Genomic DNA, 22,820 nt, shown 5'->3' with positions numbered 1-22,820 from the left:
TATAATTCTCAGCACCTTAGGTATGAGAAGCAGAGGAGGGAACACATACACCGACTGGTACACCCACGGTGTTACCAGAACGTCCACAGCTATTGCCTGAGGGTCTCTTGACCTGGCGCAATACCTGTCCCGTTTTTTGTTCAGACGGGACGCCATCATGTCCACCTTTGGTATTTCCCAACGGTTTACAATCATGTGGAAAAAACTTCCCGATGAAGTTTCCACTCTCCCGGGTGGAGGTCGTGCCTGCTGAGGAAGTCTGCTTCCCAGTTTCCATTCCCGGGATGAAACACTGCTGACAGTGCTATCACATGATTTTCCGCCCAGCGAAAAGTCCTTGCAGTTTTTGTCATTGCCCTCCTGCTTCTTGTGTCGCCCTGTCTGTTTACGTGGGCGACTGCCGTGATGTTTTTCCCACTGGATCAATACCGGCTGACCTTGAAGCAGAGGTCTTGCTAAGCTTAGAGCAATATAAATTTACCCTTAGCTCCAGTATATTTATGTGGAGAAAAGTCTCCAGACTTGATCACACTCCCTGGAAATTTTTTCCTTGTGTGACTGCTCCCCAGCCTCTCGGGCTGGGCTCCGTGGTCACCAGCATCCAATCCTGAATGCCGAATCTGCGGCCCTCTAGAAGATGAGCACTCTATAACCACCACAGGAGAGGCACCCTTTTGGATATAGGGTTATCCGCTGATGCATCTGAAGATGCGATCCGGACCATTTGTCCAGCAGATCCCACTGAAAAGTTCTTGCGTGAAATCTGCCGAATGGAATTGCTTCGTAGGAAGCCACCATTTTTACCAGGACCCTTGTGCAATGATGCACTGTTTTTAGGAGGTTCCTGACTAGCTCGGATAACTCCCTGGCTTTCTCTTCCGGGAGAAACACCTTTTTCTGGACTGTGTCCAGAATCATCCCTAGGCACAGCAGACGTGTCGTCGGGATCAGCTGCGATTTTGGAATATTTAGAATCCACCCGTGCTGTTGTAGCAGTATCCTAGATAGTGCTACTCCGACCTCCAACTGTTCCCTGGACTATGCCCTTATCAGGAGATCGTCCAAGTAAGGGATAATTAAGACGCCTTTTCTTCGAAGAAGAATCATCATTTCGGCCATTACCTTGGTAAAGACCCGGGGTGCCGTGGACAATCCAAACGGCAGCGTCTGAAAATGATAGTGACAGTTCTGCACCACGAACCTGAGGTACCCTTAGTGAGAAGGGCAAATTTGGGACATAGAGGTAAGCATCCCTGATGTCCCGGGACACTATATAGTCCCCTTCTTCCTGGTTCGTTATCACTGCTCTGAGTGACTCCATCTTGATTTGAACCTTTGTAAGTGTTCAAAATTTTTTTTAGAATAAGTCTCACCTAGCCTTCTGGCTTCAGTACCACAATATAGTGTGGAATAATACCCCTTTTCTTGTAGTAGGAGGGGTAATTTAATTATCACCTGCTGGGAATACAGCTTGTGAATTTTTTCCCATACTGCCTCCTTGTCGGAGGGAGACCTTGGTAAAGCAGACTTCAGGAGCCTGCGAAGGGGAAACGTCTCGACATTCCAATCTGTACCCCTGGGATACTACTTGTAGGATCCAGGGGTCCTGTACGGTCTCAGCGCCATGCTGAGAACTTGTCAGAAGCGGTGGAACGCTTCTGTTCCTGGGAATGGGCTGCCTGCTGCAGTCTTCTTCCCTTTCCTCTATCCCTGGGCAGATATGATCTTATAGGGACGAAAGGACTGAGGCTGAAAAGACGGTGTCTTTTTCTGCAGAGATGTGACTTAGGGTAAAAACGGTGGATTTTCCAGCAGTTGCCGTGGCCACCAGGTCCGATGGACCGACCCCAAATAACTCCTCTTCCTTTATACGGCAATACACCTTTGTGCCGTTTGGAATCTGCATCACCTGACCACTGTCGTGTCCATAACATCTTCTGGCAGTTATGGACATCGCATTTACTCTTGATGCCAGAGTGCAAATATCCCTCTGTGCATCTCGCATATATAGAAATGCATCCTTTAAATGCTCTATAGTCAATAAAATACTGTCCCTGTCAAGGGTATCAATATTTTTAGTCAGGGAATCCGACCAAGCCACCCCAGCTCTGCACATCCAGGCTGAGGCGATCGCTGGTCGCAGTATAACACCAGTATGTGTGTATATACTTTTTATGATATTTTCCAGCCTCCTGTCAGCTGGTCCTTGAGGACGGCCCTATCTATAGACGGTACCGGCACTTGTTTTGATAAGCGTGTGAGCGCCTTATCCACCCTAAGGGGTGTTTCCCAACGCGCCCTAACTTCTGGCGGGAAAGGGTATACCGCCCATAATTTTCTATCGGGGGGAACCCACGCATCATCACACACTTTATTTAATTTATCTGATTCAGGAAAAACTATGGTAGTTTTTTCACATCCCACATAATACCCTCTTTTGTGGTACTTGTAGTATCAGAAATATGTAACACCTCCTTCATTGCCTTTAACGTGTGGCCCTAATAAGGAATACGTTTGTTTATTCACCGTCGACACTGGATTCAGTGTCCCTGTCTGTGTCTGTGTCGACCGACTAAAGTAAACGGGCGCTTTAAAACCCCTGACGGTGTTTTTGAGACGTCTGGACCGGTACTAATTGTTTGTCGGCCGTCTCATGTCGTCAACCGACCTTGCAGCGTGTTGACATTATCACATAATTCCCTAAATAAGCCATCCATTCCGGTGTCGACTCCCTAGAGAGTGACATCACCATTACAGGCAATTGCTCCGCCTCCTCACCAACATCGTCCTCCTACATGTCGACACACACGTACCGACACACAGCACACACACAGGGAATGCTCTGATAGAGGACAGGACCCACTAGCCCTTTGGAGAGACAGAGGGAGAGTTTGCCAGCACACACCAAAAACGCTATAATTATATAGGGACAACCTTATATAAGTGTTTTCCCTTATAGCATCTTTTTTATATATTTCTAACGCCAAATTAGTGCCCCCCCTCTCTGTTTTAACCCTGTTTCTGTAGTGCAGTGCAGGGGAGAGCCTGGGAGCCTTCCCTCCAGCCTTTCTGTGAGGGAAAATGGCGCTGTGTGCTGAGGAGATAGGCCCCGCCCCTTTTTCGGCGGCCTCGTCTCCCACTCTTAACGGATTCTGGCAGGGGTTAAATATCTCCATATAGCCTCCGGAGGCTATATGTGAGGTATTTTTAGCCAAAATAGGTATTCATTTGCCTCCCAGGGCGCCCCCCTCCCAGCGCCCTGCACCCTCAGTGACTGCCGTGTGAAGTGTGCTGAGAGGAAAATGGCGCACAGCTGCAGTGCTGTGCGCTACCTTTAGAAGACTGCAGGAGTCTTCAGCCGCCGATTCTGGACCTCTTCTTACTTCAGCATCTGCAAGGGGGCCGGCGGCGCGGCTCCGGTGACCATCCAGGCTGTACCTGTGATCGTCCCTCTGGAGCTGATGTCCAGTAGCCAAGAAGCCAATCCATCCTGCACGCAGGTGAGTTCACTTCTTCTCCCCTAAGTCCCTCGTTGCAGTGATCCTGTTGCCAGCAGGACTCACTGTAAAATAAAAAACCTAAGCTAAACTTTTCTAAGCAGCTCTTTAGGAGAGCCACCTAGATTGCACCCTTCTCGGCCGGGCACAAAAATCTAACTGGCTTGGAGGAGGGTCATAGGGGGAGGAGCAAGTGCACACCACCTGATCAGAAAGCTTTACTTTTGTGCCCTGTCTCCTGCGGAGCCGCTATTCCCCATGGTCCTTTCAGGAACCCCAGCATCCACTAGGACGATAGAGAAAGATTGAATTCTGCGAAACCCAGAAATCACATTTGGCAGAACAATAAACCGAGTTCTCAATTCCTCTCTATCCACATGGAAGATCACACAGGGCTCTTGTGAGACAAAGCCGCTACTTCAGACACCCGCCTTGCGGACGTCAAAGCCAATAGCATGACCACTTTCCAAAAGATAAATTTTAACACAACCTTTCACAAAGGTTCCAAACAGTGTGACACAAGACAACGCAACACCACGTCAAGGTCCCCCAGTGCCAACGGGGGCACAAATGGAGGTTGGATGCGCAGTACTCCTTTCACGAAGGTCCGAACTTCCGGAAAGGTTGCCAATTCTTTCTTGAAAGAAAATTTATAAGGCCAAAACCGCACTTAAATGGAGCCTAAGTTTAGGCCTGCACCCAGACCTGCTTGCAAAGCATGGAGAAGAACGACCCAGCTGAAAAGCTTCCGTAGTAGCTGTCAAAGTCGAAAAATATTGCAGTACACACATCACGTACAAACTACACACAGATGGCCTCCGTGCGTGTACTTGTTCTGCCGTGCGTGCGCATATTTGCAATTTGCGTATGGTCGCTCCTGCGGCCCTGCGCATTAGCGCGTGGTATGAGTATTTACGGTAGAGTTTGTGAACGCATGGAAACGCCATCAAAACACATTACATATTTAATCCAAATAGTGCACAATGTACACAGTCTCCCTGCACCACACCAGCAAGTTACAACAGTTTAAATGGTATCAGAACAAAGGGATTCACCTTTATAAGATAGGAGGGGACAGAACAAGGTTGTAAGGTGGTGTTTGGTATCCAGCTGTAGGGTATTTTAAGGGTAATATTCCGATGTTGGTTTGCAGAAGATCGCACGTTCCTGCGAATAGTTATGTGCAGGAGCAGAATATAGATATAAACTGTATTTACTGTACATTAGGTATGCAATGGGAACCCAGAAACCACCCACAAGTGCATCTGGAACAGACATCGCCCACCTATTCAAACCAACCTATGACCTTTCCTGTACTGTAAATGACCATCCCTGTGTCCAATGGACAAAGAGATTACAGTATCCATTGTGTTAAGTTTTGGAAGATTGTATAAAGAAGCCAGCTGCAGGCCTGGTCACACACAAGACTCTAAAGGTTATCTATCTAGATGACTGAGGACCAGACTAGGTAGCGCGGCGAAAACCAAACACGTATGTACCATTGACTGTAGCCATTATTCTTTTGTATTGTATTGCTTTGTTATAGTAACCCCCTTTCAGTAATAATATGTTGTGGTGTCGGAACCCGGCATTTTAAATACAAACTGGTGTTGTGTTTTCCTTTCCCCGCTATGGTTATAAGTGTATTACTATCGCATGCATAGCTGTTAAGGGTTCACGGTGTATCTTTGGGTGTGTACGCACTGAGTGTACTTTGTACAGCCAGCGCGGCGTTTGTACGCAAAGTACGTACACGGTACGGGGCTCTGTACGCTAATGGTGTAATAAGTACGTAGGTTGAGGATTAAGTATAGCGGCCGCAGCGGCTCCATTTAAAGTGTATGAAATATCTTTTTAAAGTGTTGCTCTTAGTCCTGTATGTAAATCAGCATTTACATAGCCTTCTTGGATTCACAACAAGACACATATTGTCTCCAAACACAGTGGTAAGGCTTTGCCGTTACTACTTTTCTAGCCTGAAGAAGTGTGGAAATGACTTCACTGGGAATAGCCTGTCTGGCTAGGATATGGCGTTCAACCGCCACGCCGTCAACGCAGCCGCGGTAAGTCTTGATACACGCCCGGCTCTTGCTGTAACAGTTCCTCACGTAGAGGAAGAGGCCATGGATCTTCTATGAGTAAATCTTGAAGAACTGGATATCAAGCCCTCCTTGGTTGGACCGGAATAATGAGGATCGCCTGAACCTTTGTTCTTCTCACTTTTATCACCTTCCGAAGAGTTAAAACGGAGGGGACAAATAGACCGACTGAAAACACCCAAGGTGTCCCGAGGATATCCACTGCTAAAGCTTGAGTGTCCCTTGACCCGGAACAGTATCCCTGAGATCTCTTGTTGAGGCAAGACGCCAGCATGTCGACTTGAGGCACTCCTCAAAGACTTGTCACTTCAGTGAAAACTTCTCGATGACGACTGTATTTCTCCCGGATGAAGATCGCGTCTGCAGAGGAATCTATTTCTCCGTCGTTCCCATCCGGAACGAATGCTGCTAATATAGCGTTTACCAGTCTTTTCACCCAGCGGAAAACCTTCTGCCATTGTCGCTTTTCTCCTTGTTCCGCCCTAGCGGCTTACTTACACCACTGCTGTCAAATCGTCCGACAGAATTAACACGAGCAGGTCACGAAGCATATATTCATTGAAAATAGCTCTTAATTCAAGAAAACTTATTGCAGACAAGCTTCCCAGCTTGACCTTTTCCTCTGGAAATACTTCCCTTGCAAGGACTGCTCCCCAGTCTCGGAAATCTGCATGCATGGACACCAGGATCTCATCCTGGATTCCGAACCTTCGTCCCTCTAGGAGGTGAGAACTGTGCAGACACCACAGGAGCGATATCCTGGCCATTAGGATTATATTCCGGCGCATGTGCAGGTGAGACCCGGGCCACATTTCCAACTGGCCCCGTAAAAACCACTCTGGCATTTGACCAGCCCACAGAAAAAGGCCTCTTAGGCCGCACCCATCTTCTTCATCAACGGAACATATTGATGGATTGTCACTGCAAATCTGATCCGACTCCAGATCCTCATACCTCTTTCCACAGGAACACACAGAACTTCAACCGTTTCGTATCTAGTCTGATACCCATCTCCGACGTCTGCGTCGTTGGGAATAACAGGCTTCCCCTGTGTTGAAGAACAATCAGAGAGAAAACAACGATTTGCACCACCTGTGTCTTGACCTCGCCTTAATCAGGAGAGTGTCCCAGTACAGAATAACAATGGCTCTTACTATTGAAAGAATACCATCCTACTGCCATCCCTCCGGTGGAATGGCAAAGACAACTGGATATCCACCCAGGTAAGCTGAATGCGGAGAAAAACGCATTTAAAGTTTAAACCCCTTTCTACCTTTACGTGTTGGAGCTCCCTGGTCTGAGAGATTCCATCCTGTAGTTCAACTTTGTAAGGAGAAATCTTTTTTTTTTTAAACAGGGACAACAGGACAATGCCCTGAAGCTGACGCAACTCTGGTATGGCGTTGCGTACTACCTCCCCTTCCAGATGGGAAACGGCAAGATCTATTTGAAAAATCAGTAAGGGGAAACATCTGTAAACGCCAGAATGGATTCTATAATTAACTCACAGGTCCTAGTCCATTCCCGGACTGACTGAACAGTAGTAGACGAGTTCCCACCGGAGTGGGCTCCAGCCAGATAGACCCAGCGACATGCGATGGATGTGATAGAAACAGAAAACGACATCTGCTTCTGCGAACCTAACAAAGCTGCAGAACTCTTACCTTTTCACCTTCATCTATCTGCACCGAAAAGGAAAAAAGAACGGTATCGACCCGGTTAAAATGACTGCATCCCACAACAGAAAGCGTCACCAACCGCTGTGAAGGAGTCTAACTCACGAAGTTAGATTTACCAGTGGTATCCGCCGAGATTAACTGAACTGAGGCATCCCCAAACAGCTGTATATCGTCCCAGGAAGAAACTCCAGTATCTCTCTGAGTCAGCCTTAGCATTCCCCCGGCCACACCTCCTGCCGTCGCACGGCAGCCTGCCGCAATGTTATAGAAAAGAATCAACATAAGAAACCTCCCCTCTCTCTTTAGGGTAATTCTATCGGATGCCTTTCCGAATATAAACACTCCCCCATGTGCATGTAATGCAAATAACTCCAAAAAATAGAAATAAAATATCACTTAGCTTCCTGTGTACGATCCTCTGTGACAGGGCCCCGTGTCGACCAGGAGTTGACTTTCACAGTATTCTATCCGCGACGGGAAAAGAATAAACATTCGGACTCCTTGTGATGATCTGAGACCAACTCGTCACGGCCGACCTAGAGCTTTATCAACAGAGCGACCAGCACATGAGAAGGAATACTTTTACTTCAGCATTCATTATAAATCATAATATGAATATACATAATTTAATACACAAATACACACATATCCTATATATATATATATATATATATATATATAAAACATACATATAAGCGGATTGTCCGGAACCGCTGGGTCCCTAGTGACATCAACGTGTTCTGAATGTGTATGACCATGTACTGAATGCCCCAATTGTGGATCTAACAGGAAACCTTATGGTCGACAGAAAACCTAGTATTCGTCGACAGTAGGGAGTAGTAACCAGGCAAAATAACATTCTAGCGACCCCGAGGGAAGTATACATAAATAATTTTAATAACACTCCCCCACATATACTACCATGTCTGTGCTTGAGCTACAGGCCCATGGAACCGTACCATACATATACATATAAATATATATATAGGTATAAGGCAGTTACAGCATGTTAATTTACACCGGTAACAACAGTTGGTGCCGACAGGGTCACCCACATACTACTGTGTCTCTCAAACAGTGTTTACTTTTAACAAGCATACAACTACCGACCTGTTGACTCTGCATCTACTGTATCAAGTACCAACAGGCGTCGGCGATGCCGACAGTGATCCCCATAGCTGTTTGTGACAGAGCACTCACGCATGTCGACACATGTGGACTATAGTGGGTATATCTGACAGGGAACACACAGAGAAATATGCACAACAATGATTACATGCCCATTATCTAAAAATAGTGCTATATTTCCCTCAGTATAACACTAAAACACTGTGCCCCCCCTCGTTTGCACTGTACGCATTTTTGGCGGGGAGAGAGAGAAAATGGCGCTGAACAATGTTGTGAGGGCTAAGCCCCGCCCCTTTCCGGCACGCTTCAGCCCGTTATTAATATAGCTTGTAATGTAGGCAGGGGACTGTATATAGTGTCTACGCACTGTATACCTGTTTTTCCGACACAATTGATATATATACTGCTGTCCAGGGCGCCCCCTGCGCCCTGCAAAACCGTTGGTGTGTGGGAGCAATGGCGCGCAGTGCGACCGCTGCTTTATACTGGCTGGGGTATCGTACACGGTGCCCGGGCACCGAATATGCCTTCTTGCCAGTGTAAAAGAGACCCTCAGTAACTGCTGCCCAGGGCGCTCCCCCCCAGCGCCCTGCACCCTGTGAGTGCCGTTGGTGTGTGGGAGCATGGAGCGCAGCACTACCGCTGCGCTTTACCTCCGTTACCGAAGTCTTCTGCCGTCACTGAAGTCTTCTTTTTTTCCAATACTCACCCGGCTTCTTTCTTCTGGCTTCTGTGAGGGGGGTGACGGCGCGGCTCCGGTAACAAGCAGCTAGGCGCACCAAGTGATCAAACCCTCTGGAGCTAATGGTGTCCAGTAGACTAAGAAGCAGAGCCCTTGAACTAAGTAGAAGTAGGTCTGACTTCTCTCCCCTCACTCCCACGATGCAGGGAGCCTGTAGTCAGCAGGTGTCTCTGAAAAATAAAAAAAAACCTAACCTAAAGTCTTTTAGATAAACTCAGTAGAGCTCCCCTAGTGTGTGTCCATTCACTCCTGGGCACAAAGTCTGACTGAGGTCTGGGGGAGGGGCATAGAGGGAGGAGCCAGTTCACACCCAGTTTAAGTCTTTATAGTGTGCCCAAGCTCCTGCGGATCCGTCTATACCCCATGGTCCTTTTGGAGTCCCCAGCATCCTCTAGGACGTAAGAGAAATCAGGTATATCCACTGATGAGGAGTGCTCCTCCTTTCTAGAGGCATATTCAGAATGGAAAGAATCAGTGTCATCATCTCAAGTGTCCTCTGCTTCTGAAACATGAGTAGACAGTGAGGACGAAGCCCCCTGTCTATCTGACTTCATCTCCTTGGGCATATTAGCTAAATTTTGCTGAAAATCAACCGATGACTGGGCTAACTCTGGATGTGGCATAACCCATGTGGGATGTTGCATGTAAGGGTTAAATGGGAACCCCATCCCTGGTACAGTAGCAGGTATCATACGGTCTACTAGATTTGATAATGTCTGTGCAAATGGTGCCCAGGTAGGCTCCTGTGACTGAACAGGTACCTGACTGGGAGCCGGTCTGCTTATAAGGTTTTTATGGAAACTATAGCAATTTGCACATAAATCATCTTGTACCAGGTCCTGGGCTGTTAACCCAGATTTGCAGGACAAACATGATATTAATGTAGGTACCTCGTCCCTTTTGCCTTTCGTGAACATAGCAACAATATTTACCACACTAATCAATGTATAATATGCATAAATATGACCGTATTCACTTTAAACTCTTAAAGTGAAATACAATCAGATCCCCCTTCACACCAGCTTTGAGGATGTGACAACACAAGAGACAGCTAACATATAACAGAGTTAGAGTCAGCAATCACACTAGCAATCGGTCACAAGAAACAAAAATGCATTAGTATACATTGCAATATTAGCACATTTCAACTACATATACATAAAAGTAAGAAGAAAAGACACTGCATTACCTTAAACCGGACATTATATGTATTCACACGCACAGCAAATAATACAGCAGTATGTTCCAACGCTCATATGCCTCAGGCACCTACTTGCTACTTGTACCGCCAGGGGTAGGTAGGAACTCATTGCCATATCACCTGCCTCAGGAGAGCGCGATACAAGGAGACTTAACCCCTTCTTCCATGAGCGACCCTTCCGCAAGCAGCTGGCTAATAGACTCTGACGTATCGGTGTACCCAGCCGCACATGCGACTGTGACCAGAATCACAACTATGTGTCTCAGACGGAAGTGGGAATAGCAGTTCATGGCGGGAGACTCGGAGGAAATTGGTCATGAACTGGAGGGAGGAGCGATCAGGGGAGCGTCTTACTCCCCACCGCTGACATCAACCTCAGGGATCGCGGTCTCAACTGATCCCCGTTACCGCAAGGCTGCGTTACACACATTGCACACCTCTATCGGTAATGACACGCTTACCTTCTCCCCATTCTCCGGCCGCAGCCCTAGATCATTAGTACGGACTTGCTAGCACATCCAGTCTGACTCCCGCTGAAACAACAGCGTACTCGAAGGTAACAGTTGTTGTGACCCAGCGGAAAGTTGTTGGAGCGTCTTAAACCACACGTATAAGACGCATAGCAAGAACACTTATAAAAAGAAAACTACTACAAAATAACAAAGCTTGTGGCCGCAAAAAAGGCTAGCAGCCCCACTGTTTCAACGTGGCCGGCTCCTGCTGCACCAAACAAAAAACTGAATTGCCTGAGCTGGTAGGCAGCGAAATAGAGGGCAGGCCCTGTGCATCCTGGGAGTCTGAAGAGCTTGACTGTTTCGTGGCTAATCCGCTGCCGCTCCATTATATCCCAAGGTAGATTCTGTTGATCACTGTGGACCCTGAAGGAGAAAATATGGTAGTTCATCAAAGTCTACTATTTTATAAACTAGACAACCTACCACATTAAATGAGGGAACCCTTTTTTATTTGAAACAAGATGGGGAGATGCCGCAGCATCGTATCACTTTGTGTACAGATGCAAACCTGCCTGGAATAGCGCTCATATGACTGAACTTTGTGCAGATATGAAAAACCTGACTACAGAAGGAACTAAACAACTCAAATAAATAAAACTTATGTATACTTATACTGTAGTTTCCCAAGTACTTACCAACACCAGTTAAGGCCTTCACCCTCTGTGTCTTTCCCAGCTTAACAGCAATCTTCTTGAGAAGGGTTTCTGTGTTTGAGCAGGGACCATCCAGTTCATAATGCTCCACATACCTGATAGACACAAACATAGTCAATATGGAAAAGGATAAAAGTCACTACAGATATAGCATATATTACGCATCACATTGTCATGGTTAGGAGAACAATATATGTATAGAATGCAATCTTATTTTCAAAAAAGCCAACTTCTATAACAGAGATATCCAAATTGCCCCTTATTTTTGAAGCAAAGGGAACCATCATTATTGAACAAATTAATAGGAACAAATAACACCGCTGTGCGTTCTGTTGCTAATCAGCCGTGGATGGAAATCCGCCTAAACTAAAGCGGTTGTTTCTTAGTATAGTGCATCTTTATCCCAATAAACGAAGCATACCCAAAATCACAATAAATGAAGCCAGAAATATATATATGTGTGTACATAAAGTTAGTTAGAAGTAGGAGTACAGAGCCAACCAAATTAGTAATCACACTATATATATATATATATATATATATATATATATATATACAAATAAATATATATACAGGTTGAGTATCCCATATCCAAATATTCCGAAATACGGAATATTCCGAAATAGGGAATTTTTTGAGTGAGAGTGAGATAGTGAAACCTTTGTTTTTTGATGGCTCAATGTACACAAACTTTGTTTAATACACAAAGTTGTTAAAAATATTGTATTAAATGACCTGCAGGCTGTGTGTATAAGGTGTATATGAAACATAAATGAATTGTGTGAATGTACACACACTTTGTTTAATGCACAAATTTATAAAAATATTGGCTAAAATGACATTCAGTCTGTGTGTATAAGGTGTATATGAAACATAAATACATTCCGTGCTTAGACTTGGGTCCCATCACCATGATATCTCATTATGGTATGCAATTATTCCAAAATACGGAAAAATCCCATATCCAAAATACCTCTGGTCCCAAGCATTTTGGATAAGGGAGACTCAACCTGTATATATATATATATATATATATATATATATATATATATATTTATAAATAAATAAATAACAACTCTTTTGGACTACATTTTAGGGACGCAGGATAATCCGTGGACACAGCTGCTCTTTGTCATTTATCGTTATAATAACTTTTGAAGCTACACCATCTGAATTCAATATTGTAATCAAGTTATTAAAATCTACCACCTGCGCTCAACTGGATACATTTGTTGTATATTTCAATTAATTACAGTGAATAGAGATACAGCTTTGCCTTTTTAGTACAGGTTGAGTTTCCCATATCCAAAACGATTGGGACCAGAAGTATTTTGGAAATCAATTTTTTCTGTATTTTGGAGTATTTGCATAATGAGATATCTTGGGAATGGGACCCAATTCTAAACACAGAATGCATTTATGTTTAATATACACCTTATACACACAGCCTGAAGATAACATTAACCAATAGTTTTAATCAATTTGTGCATTAAACAAATTTTGTGTACACTGAACTATCAGAAAGCAAAGGTGTCACTATCTCAGTCACAGTAAAAAAATAAATAAATCATATTTCAGAATATTCTGTTTTTCAGAAGTTTGGATATGAGAGACTCAGCCTGTATTTGATGTGTAAGCCCATATAATGAAATGCTAATGTGGTTTTTAGTGTTTTATATGTGAATTCATTATAATAAATATGGTTTTATGCATCGCTCTATAGTATATTAGTTTATGGTGTATGTCAGCGCAGCAATAGATATATAATTTAAATGTCTCTTTTGTGATGTTGATATATACTTAGCAGATCTCCATCTATGATGCCTAGTAACTACTTGTGTACATGCAATGGTGCTTGGGAAACAGCAACTAATAACTGTGAAAATTGACGTACAATGGTGCAGGAGCGTCAGAGTCTGTGTTAACTTGTGGCTGCGGCACATAAGCAGAAATGCTGGAAATATAATTTTTGGATTTAAGTAGGTATAAATATGGCTACTGGCATGACTATAACTTTATCCATTTAATGAAACCCAGCAGACAGGCAAACAAACAAAACACGTTGGCATGACCGCCAGTCTCTAATATTTTGTGAGAATCGGGACCTGTTCCTAAAGAGAAGGTATTTTTATGTTTTGGCATACTGTTTTGTTCTACGTTAGGGTTTCATAAAACTGTGTATAATTATACTACACAATGCAGTTTTACTTTTATTTTTTGATGGACATGAATTTTGGGGAGTACAAAGATTCTTGATATCACCCCATGAGGCAACAGATACGCACCATTAGCTTGTATTTCTGTAATGAAATTAGATAAGAACAAGAAATGTATTTGTAGATGTGACATTCACTATCTAATTTTATTTATAAGCACCCAAACAATGGCCTCTCTTACGCGGAATATTTGCAGCATTATTTTCACATGAGCAACTAGCTTGCAGCAGTTTTTTGATTTGTGGTTTCAAATATCAGTGTGGAGTCACTGGCATGTGCTTTATTTGCACAAAGCACCTTTTTGGTATATCTTGTACATACTTCCAACACTATTACACTATGTTGAATTTTTCGACTTTATGGGGGTGTATTCAATTCAAGTTGGATTTCCCGACTTGTCGGATTAACGGGAGTAATAGATCGAATCCAGATTCAACCTATTCAAACATACTCCCGTTTATCCGACAAGTCAGAAAATACGACTTGTCGGTAAGCACGCGGATCGGCGGCTTAATCCGTCGAGCCACGTGTTTTTTCGGATTCGCGGTCAAATCAGTCAGGTTTTAGCCCTGTTTCCGACAATGACAATCCAACTTTAAAAAAAAGTCGGATTGGCATTGTCGGGAATGGCCAAATCCTGTTGGATTTGGCCGCGAATTGAATACTGCATTGTCGGATCCTTTCCGTCGGATCTACACTGCTACACTAGATGATGCTGTCCTCTTGCTTATCTCAAATCGGCAACCTGATACACTTCAGGAACTGCAAACTGTGGCCCTCTAGCCTTCTAAAGCCCGCACATATCACCAGGTTTTTAAATAAACATGACAAACTATAGTATGAGAAATAAGGAGAATTATGGTAGACTTACCATTGTTAAATCTCTTTCTGCTAGGTACAGTGGGTTCCACAGGGAATACATTGGGGTGTAGATATGGATCTTGATCCAGGCACCAACAGGCTAAAGCTTTAGCTGTCCCAGGATGCACTGGGGCCTCCTCTATAACCCCGCCTCCAGGCACTGTGAGCTCAGTTTCGTTAACCAGGAGCATATAAAAGAGAAGGCAGATGTTAATCACATAGATCCACATTCTCACGTCAGGAGAAGAGAACAGCGCTAATGCCATACAAACCCCCAGAAGCTAGGTGTGTCAGGGTGGGAGCCCTGTGGAACCCAGTGTACCTCGCAGAAAGAGAGTTAACAATGATAAGTCTACCATAAATCTCCTTTTCTGCAGCAGGGTACACGGTGTTCCACAGGGAATACATCGGGGATGTACTAAAGCAGTTCCTCAAGGAAGTGGATGCACCTTAGCAGGTATGAGAACCCGGTGTCCAAAGGAAGCATCCTGGGAGGCGGAAGTATCAAAGGCATGGAACCTGATGAACGTGTTCACTGAGGACCACGTAGCTGCCTTGCACAATTGTTCTGCGGACGCGCCACGGTGGGCCGCCCAAGAGGGTCCAACAGACAGAGTAGAGTGGGCTTTAATAGCAGCAGGAGCTGGAAGTCCAACCTGTGCATAAGCTTGTGCAATCACCATTCTAATCCACCTGGCCAAGGTTTGCTTATACGCAGGCCAGCCACGTTTGTGGAAAACATATAGAGGCAGTCCTCTCCACATATATGCGGAGAGCCCGTATCACATCCAAAGACCGTTCTTTGAGGGACAAGTCAGTGGAGATAAAGGACAGAACCACAATCTCTTGATTAAGGTGAAAAGATGACACCACCTTAGGTAAACAAGGGCAAACTGCACAGGCGAAGGCCCAAGTCCAGGCCTTGTTGCAGGAAAGCCAGGATTCTGGACGTTTTGAATCTGTGAACATCATAGTTCTTATCAGCACCCCAGGTGAAATAAGATTTCCAAACTCTGTAATAGATCTGGGCAGATGCCGCTTTGTGGGCCTTCAACATAGTTTGGATGACCGCTTCAGAAAATCCTTTATCCATTAGGAGTGAAGCTTCAAGAGCTAAGCCATCAAAGCCAGCCTGGCCTGGTCCGGGTAGAGACAAGGGCTCTGTATGAGGAGATCTGGTCGTTGAGGAAGTAGAAGAGGACTCTCTATCGTTAGACCCTGCAGGTCTGAGAACCAATGCAGTCTGGGCCACGCTAGAGCAACTAAAAGTAGTATTCCTTCTTCTTGCTTGAACTTCCGCAGGTCCCTGGGCATTCGTGACACTGGAGGGAACACGTAAGGCAGCCGAAAGTTCCATGGAATGGCTAGTGTGTCCACGAACGCTGCTTGAGGATCCCTGGTCCTTGATCCAAAGACCGGAACTTTGTGATTGTGGTAGACCCCACTTGTCCACTAGGAGTTGAAAGACTTCTGGATGAAGACTTCACTCTCCGGTATGCACGTCCTGGTGACTGAAGAAGTCCGCTTCCCAGTTGGGGACACCCGGAATGAACACTGCCGATATTGCTGGCAGATGGCGTTCCGCCTACTGAAGTATTTTTGACACTTCCAACATTGCCATGCGGCTTCGAGTGTCGCCTTGATGGTTGATATAAGCCACCGTGGTGGCATTGTCTGACCGTACTTGAACGGGCCTGTTCTGCATTAGAGGCAGGGCAAGAGACAACGGAAAGTTAAAAATTAAATCCTTTTCCTCAAAATGTCCGTCTCCCTGGGCACAGTTCCTATAACTTAAGTCTGGAGGAGGGGCATAGAGGGAGGAGCCAGTTCACACCCCTTTGAAAGTCTTAAAGTGCCCATGTCTCCTGCGGATCCCGTCTATACCCCATGGTTCTTGATGTGACCCTAGCATCCTCTAGGACGTATGAGAAAAGTGGCAAAATGTAAACCCTGCTGTAACACCAAGGAAGTGTTCATGCGTCCACTCCTTCTGCTGCTGGATCTCTTGTCCTGGACACATATCTGGTCATCTGATGGTTTTGCCGAGGCGCCATTAGGTCGACTTGAGGTAGACCCCATCTCCTCACCACCATGTCGAAAATCCGTGGATGTAGGCACCACTCTCCCGGATGCATGCCCTGGCGACTGAGATAATCTGTTCCCCAGTTCTCCACACCTGGAATGAACACTGCCGAGAGGATGATGTTTCGCCTTTCTGCCCACAACAAAATCCTTGTGGCTTCCTGCAACGCCATCCTGCTCCTTGTCCCTCCTTGACGGTTTATGTAAGCCGCCGTTGTGACATTGTCCGACTGTATCTTTAAGTGTTGACTCATGACTAGGTCTTCGGCTAAGAGAAGCGCATTATAAACCGCTCTCAGCTCGAGAATGTTTACTGGTAGGCCGCTCTCCAGTAACGTCTATCTGCCCTGAAACTGATGTTCCTCTAAGACAGCAACCCAAACTCTGAGACTGGCATCCGTTGTCACGATCCTCCAATCCCAAATGCCGAATCTCTTGCAACGATCACTAAATTAAGGAGGTTTGTATGTGCGGTGGGAGTCGGATTCTCCGATGTAGCCGCCAGTGTGAACCTGCTCCCTGAGCAATGTGGTTCATCTGGAAAGGTCGGGAATGAAGTCTGCCGTATTGGAGAGCTTCGAACGACGCCACCATCTTCCCGAGAAGTTGCACACAGAGGTGTAGAGAAACCGTTTGTGTCCTCAGTACCTGAGCCACTAAGCTTTGTAGGTCCTGGACCTTGTGCTCTGGTAAGAATACTCGCAATCATACCGTGACCAAGATGAGACCAAGGAATTGAATCCACTGAGTTGGCATGAGGTTGGATTTCTGGAAATTCATAATCCACCCATGTTGAATGAGAAATTGATGCGATGTCTGAACATCCTTGATCAGCTGTTCCTGAGATGATGCCTTGATCCGTAAATCGTCTAGATTAGGTATAATCATGACTAACCTGATTTTCATAAAGATTCTTGGGGCTGATAGACCGAACGGCAAGACCCTGAATTGGTAGTGATCTGTCAGCAGTGTGAACCTTAAGTAAGCCTGGTGAGGAGTCCAGATTGGGATATGCAGATATACATCCTTTATGTCCATGGATACCATGAACTCGCCTTGTTCTAAGCATGCAATGACTGACTGGAATGATTCCATCTTGAATTTGTAGACCCTTAGAAACTGGTTTAAAACCATTAAATTGAGTATCGGTCTGACCGTCCTGTCTGGCTGTGGCACGACAAAAAGATCGGAACAGAAAACCCGTTCCTCTCTGAGAGGCGAGAACTGGAGTAATGACCTCTGACCGTAGCAAATTTTGAATTGCTGTCAGTAAAGCTTTAACTTTCTGAGGGCACCGAGGCAGTCCCATTGTAAAAAAAACTGACTGTGAGGCCTCTATTGAAAATCCAGTTTGTACCCCTGGGAGATAAGGTTGGTTATTCAAAGTTCTGGTTTTGGCCTAGATGTCCCGAAAACCTTCCAGACGTGCGCCCACCAAGGGGGACCCCAGGAGAGCTGGTAGATCGTCATGCCACGGTTTTGTCAGCAGGTTTAGCCTGCTTTCTGTTTGCTGTCTGCGAGCAGCCTCTACCTCTGCCCCCACTGAAAAGGACTGCAATCTAAATTAATTAAACGCTGGTCCCGAAAAACCAATCCTAACCTGTGGAATGGCTCTCATATAAGGAGTAGGCAGAAAGGTGGACTTCCCTGCTGTAGCTTGCGAAATCCACTTGTCCAACTCTGGACCGAAAGGCATCTTACCCTCAAAAGGGGATGGATTCTACAGCCTTCTTGGCGTCAGAGCCTCCTTGCCATTCTCTGTCTAGCCGATATGGTTGATGCAGAGATGCTAATATCCTTAGAGGCTTGACACAAGTATAAAGTCGATTCCCGAATGTCTTCCGCCATTTGGGTAATTTCTTCCAAGCTATGTTCCTCCTAGATAGCCTGTACAATACGTCCAGACCATGCTCCCATGGCCTTGTTTACCCAAACACAGATGATCATAAGTATGTGTTGCACCAGCTGTTACAAAAATCGACTTTAAAGCTGTGTCAACCTTATGATCTGAAGCATCCTTTAAAGTCGTTACAGTAGGAATTGATAAGATTGTCTGCTTTGACAACCTGCCTAGGGAAGCATCCACTACTGGTGGAGTCTCCCACTTATCCATTACACCCTTAGGTAAGGGGTAAGTTACTTAAACCGCTTCGGAAAATGAAAATGTTTATCAGGGTTCTTCCAAGCCTCCTCCATTAGAGATTGGAGAGATGTAGAAATGGGAAACCCTGCGGAACACTTTTTTTTTTTTTTTGAGAGTCGAATAACTCGAAATCCTCTGGATCCTTAACTTCTTCTACATTAAAGTTTAGGATCTCTTTCATTGCGTCAATTAAGGAATCCAAACCTGAGATTGCAGTGTCCTCTTCCGGAAAATCGGCGTCCAGGTTAGATTCAATTAACTCACTTTCTGTATCAATGAGAAGACCCTCCTACTCTATCCGGCATAATAGGAAGAGATCTTTTAACTGCCTTGCGCACATTTGTTTTTGTTTGTGCGGGCGGTGTTAACTCGATGAGAAATTCTTCCATCGTCTTTGAGAATCCCGCAGTCCATTCTGATTGCTGCTTGCGTGATTCCGCCATCACCTTGGAGATTCTATCTGCAAGGTTGTCTTCCCATGACCTAGACGGAGCACTGCACCCAGGTGGAGCGTCCTTGTCTAAGCAGGAATTGCACACCCCGGAGCTGCCAACCCGCGTGCTCTTCTCGTTACATTTCGTGTAAACGGCAGAGCCGGCCATAGGCATAGGCAAACTAGGCAATTGCCTAGCGCATTTGATATGCCTAGGGGCATCATCAGCTTCTGCTGATTAAAATGATATGCGACATGCCTATATTCTGTATGTAGCATTTAATATGCAGATACAGCCACAGTCTCACACAGTATATTGGCATGCTGCATATCAGTTTAATCAGCAGAAGTTGCTTGTGCATCCTAGCCACATAGCAATGCAAATAAGATGCATTTTTATTAAAAAAGTGCCAGACGTTAGCATTGATGCAAGATTTGTGAGGACACATCTGTATCCAAGCAGAGGCAGAGGTCACAGTGTTAGTGGAAGAGTGAGTGCTGTGTGCATGTGAGTGCGTTGGTTGTGCAGTAGTGTTCAGAATATGTGTAAGGAGCATTATGTGTGTCATGTAAAAATGCATTAATAATGTGCAACATATGTGTAAATGGCCACTGTGTGTGTCATTATGTGTATAAGGGCATTAATAATGTGCGGCATATGTGTAACAGGGTACTACTGTATGTGTGTCATTATGTGTACAGGGGCACTAATAATGTGCAGCAAATGTGTAGGGGGCACTATGTGTGTCATTATGTGTATAAGGGCATTAATAATGTACGGCATATGTGTAAGGGACATTATGTGTAAAAAGGTTGTCATAATGTGTAAGGTGCATTATGTTTATAAGGACATTAATGTGTCTCATATGTGTAAGGGGCATTACTGTGTGGAATTGTGTATAAATGCATTACTAATGTGTGGCATTATGTGTATAAGGTGCTATACTATGTGGCGTTGCAAATAGATAGGGCACTACTGTGTCGTCTAATGTGAATAAAGAGCAATAAGGTGTGGTGTAATGTGAATAAGGAGCAATTCAGTCTGATGTAATGTGAATAAGGGGCTCTACTGTGAGGAGTAACGTTTATAAGGTAAAATGATACTACTGTGGGATGTAATATGAATTATGGACACTATCGCAAGATAAAATGTGAATAAAGTTGCAGTACTGTGTGGCATAATTGGAATTGGGGTTACTATTGTGTGGCCATGTCCCTTCCCAGCAAGAAGATGCCCCTTTTTGGGCTGTGCGTCAAATGTGCGAACTGTTCCTATTTAAAATATAGGGGGTACAAGGACTGCTATGGGTGAGGGGTGATGGTGCTGGGAAACAGGTGCAAGGTCAGAGGCAGAACCAGCGGTGGTGCTATGGGGCACCAGCCAAAATCTTGCCTAGGGCATCATATTGGTTAGGGCCGGCTCTGTGTAAACGTAATAGGTCTTTGGTGCCTTAAACATGTTGACTAAACCCCATACCAGACTATGTCGCAGCGCTTTCACCCTTTAAACTAGGAAGAGAAAGACTGTGATAGAAGACGGAAGCAAAGGTATCGGATTGTCTGGCAGGTAAATCTTGCTTCTTTTAAATGGAAGAGAAAAAGAAAGAATAAATAAATACATTTTTCACATTAGCCGACTTGCAACCCTCACACACCCAACAGTACGTCAGTTACGATGGTAGAGTTGGTATCCACTTGCTTCCCCGTATTTTCTTCAGGATCTTTGCAATAGAAATCCTTTGAAAATATAAATAATAATAATAATAATAATAATAATCAATTTTCAGGAGATCCTCATAGGATTTATATAACTTTCACCAGCAGAGGGAGTTGCTGATATCTAGTTTCACCAGCAGAGGGAGCTGTAACTACACAAAAATCCCTAGTTTTTCCTTTTTTTTTTCATTGAGGGGGAGGGCTCATCCATGCCCCGTAGATTTGGCGCCTGACTGGAAATAAAAAGATGTCCGCCCTTGCAATATTCTACACACTTCATTCCCTGAGAATGCTTTCTAACCACTAACTGCGCCGCTGTTCAAAAGGGAGTCCTGGCGCTAGTATCCGAGCTCCCTCTCTTCTGTGACAGAGCGCACCGTTTACTGTGCGCTCTCGATCACCGCTGGCCACCCCCGCGCGCGGCCGAAGGAATCTCCCCAGCCGCGCGGCACTCACTCACTGTTGTCCGCTGGTCGGCGCGCTCCGGGACCGCTCTCCTCCAGGTCCTGTAGCGGTGCCTGCTGACAGGGGATACAGGCCCGGCCCACACTGCGTGATCGCTGGTCGGCGCCCGCCGGGACTGCTCTCCTCCAGGTCCCGTAGCTGCGCCTGCTGACAGGGGACCGCTGGCCGGCGCAACGCTGTGGGGATCTGATATCAATTATAGCGGTCTCTCTGCTGGGAAAGCCTAACAAAGCCCCATAGGATAATGCTACTTGTAATCTTAAAAACAACCAGTACTCACGGTTGGCGCCTTTAGAGAGATGCAGACCCCTTTAGCTGGAATCCTTGTCTCTCAATGCTAAACTTAGTCCCTCTTTTATTAGGGGGACGCAGCCTTTTTCTCTGGTAAAGCCTGCACCCCCTTTCATTTAGGTGGGATCAGGCATTTACCGTTTTGTCTTTTAAAACCTGCACCCTCCCTTTAGTTAGGAGGGATTGGGCCAGTATAAATGGGACAAAAACAAAATAAAAAATGAAATAAATAAATAAATCTTCAAGGAGCAGGAGCTCCCTTCTGTGCTTGTACCTCCTAGGCACAATTTTCCAAACTGAGGGAGGAGGGATGTGAAGGGGGAGGAGCCGGCTGTGCAGACAGTGCTAATTTTAGACTGTGCCACACCTCCGGTTGCAAGCTTCACACCCCTAATACATAGGACTCCAGTGTCCCCTAGTGGATGAAAGAGAAATAACAAAGCAAGTAACAAGCTAGGCTAAGGTTTGAAGGGCAGTCTCTCACTGTCTGAGAACCATCCTTGACTGGTAGAACAATAGCTTATTTGGAAAATATGCAGTCATCCATAGCTAGGGAAGAGGAGATAATATTCTACCTATGACGGTATATCTTAAATGCTTCTTTTAGGAGAATTCTTGGTATTCCACCAACTCCAAACTGCAATTTATGAACGCAAACTATTCTTTGTTACTAGATTAGGCCTGGTCTACCTGTGGCTCTTCAGCTGATGTGAAACTACAAGTTCCAGTATGCCTTGCCATAGTAAAACTGTGACAGGGCATTACTGGGATGTGTAGCTGCACAACAGCTGTATAGCCACGAGTTGGCAAGGCCTGTACTAGATAAATATAGGTTCTCTTGTCAACTGGTGTATATCACATGTATCTGTTATAAAATAACCAGCAAATGAATAAGTGTGTTTAACATGTAATAGGGATATCACAAACCTTGCTCCTCTCACCTGTACTGTTGATGTTCATTTAGAGTATAAAGGAGATAATCAGCTATTAAATCCTCACCCACCAAATGATCGAGGATTGTTCCTTAACATAAGAAAGGAAAAAAAATACTATTTAGATCAGTATTTATCTAGATCTTAACATAAAGATAATTCTCGTT

General features: G+C 45.1%; 1 protein-coding gene across 2 annotated transcripts in view; it reads right to left on the bottom strand.

The window, feature by feature from the left end:
- The window catches only part of MTG1 (mitochondrial ribosome associated GTPase 1), a 175,107-nt gene that overhangs the window by 13,343 nt on the left and 138,944 nt on the right, over positions 1-22,820 (bottom strand). Inside the window, exons 9-10 of one of the 2 annotated variants that reach the window (XM_063963413.1) lie at positions 22,663-22,744; positions 11,497-11,609 (exon numbers count right to left, since the gene is read on the bottom strand). In XM_063963413.1, coding sequence (XP_063819483.1) covers positions 11,497-11,609; positions 22,663-22,744 — 195 coding nt within the window. Of the gene's footprint in view, positions 1-11,496; positions 11,610-22,648; positions 22,745-22,820 lie in introns of those variants that run through there. The other variant, XM_063963414.1, reaches the window with a different exon arrangement.

This window comes from Pseudophryne corroboree, chromosome 3, assembly GCF_028390025.1.
Source record: "Pseudophryne corroboree isolate aPseCor3 chromosome 3, aPseCor3.hap2, whole genome shotgun sequence".
NCBI lineage: Eukaryota > Metazoa > Chordata > Amphibia > Anura > Myobatrachidae > Pseudophryne > Pseudophryne corroboree.
Note: the sequence above shows the minus strand (reverse complement) of the source record. Positions and strands in the feature narration are given on the sequence as shown.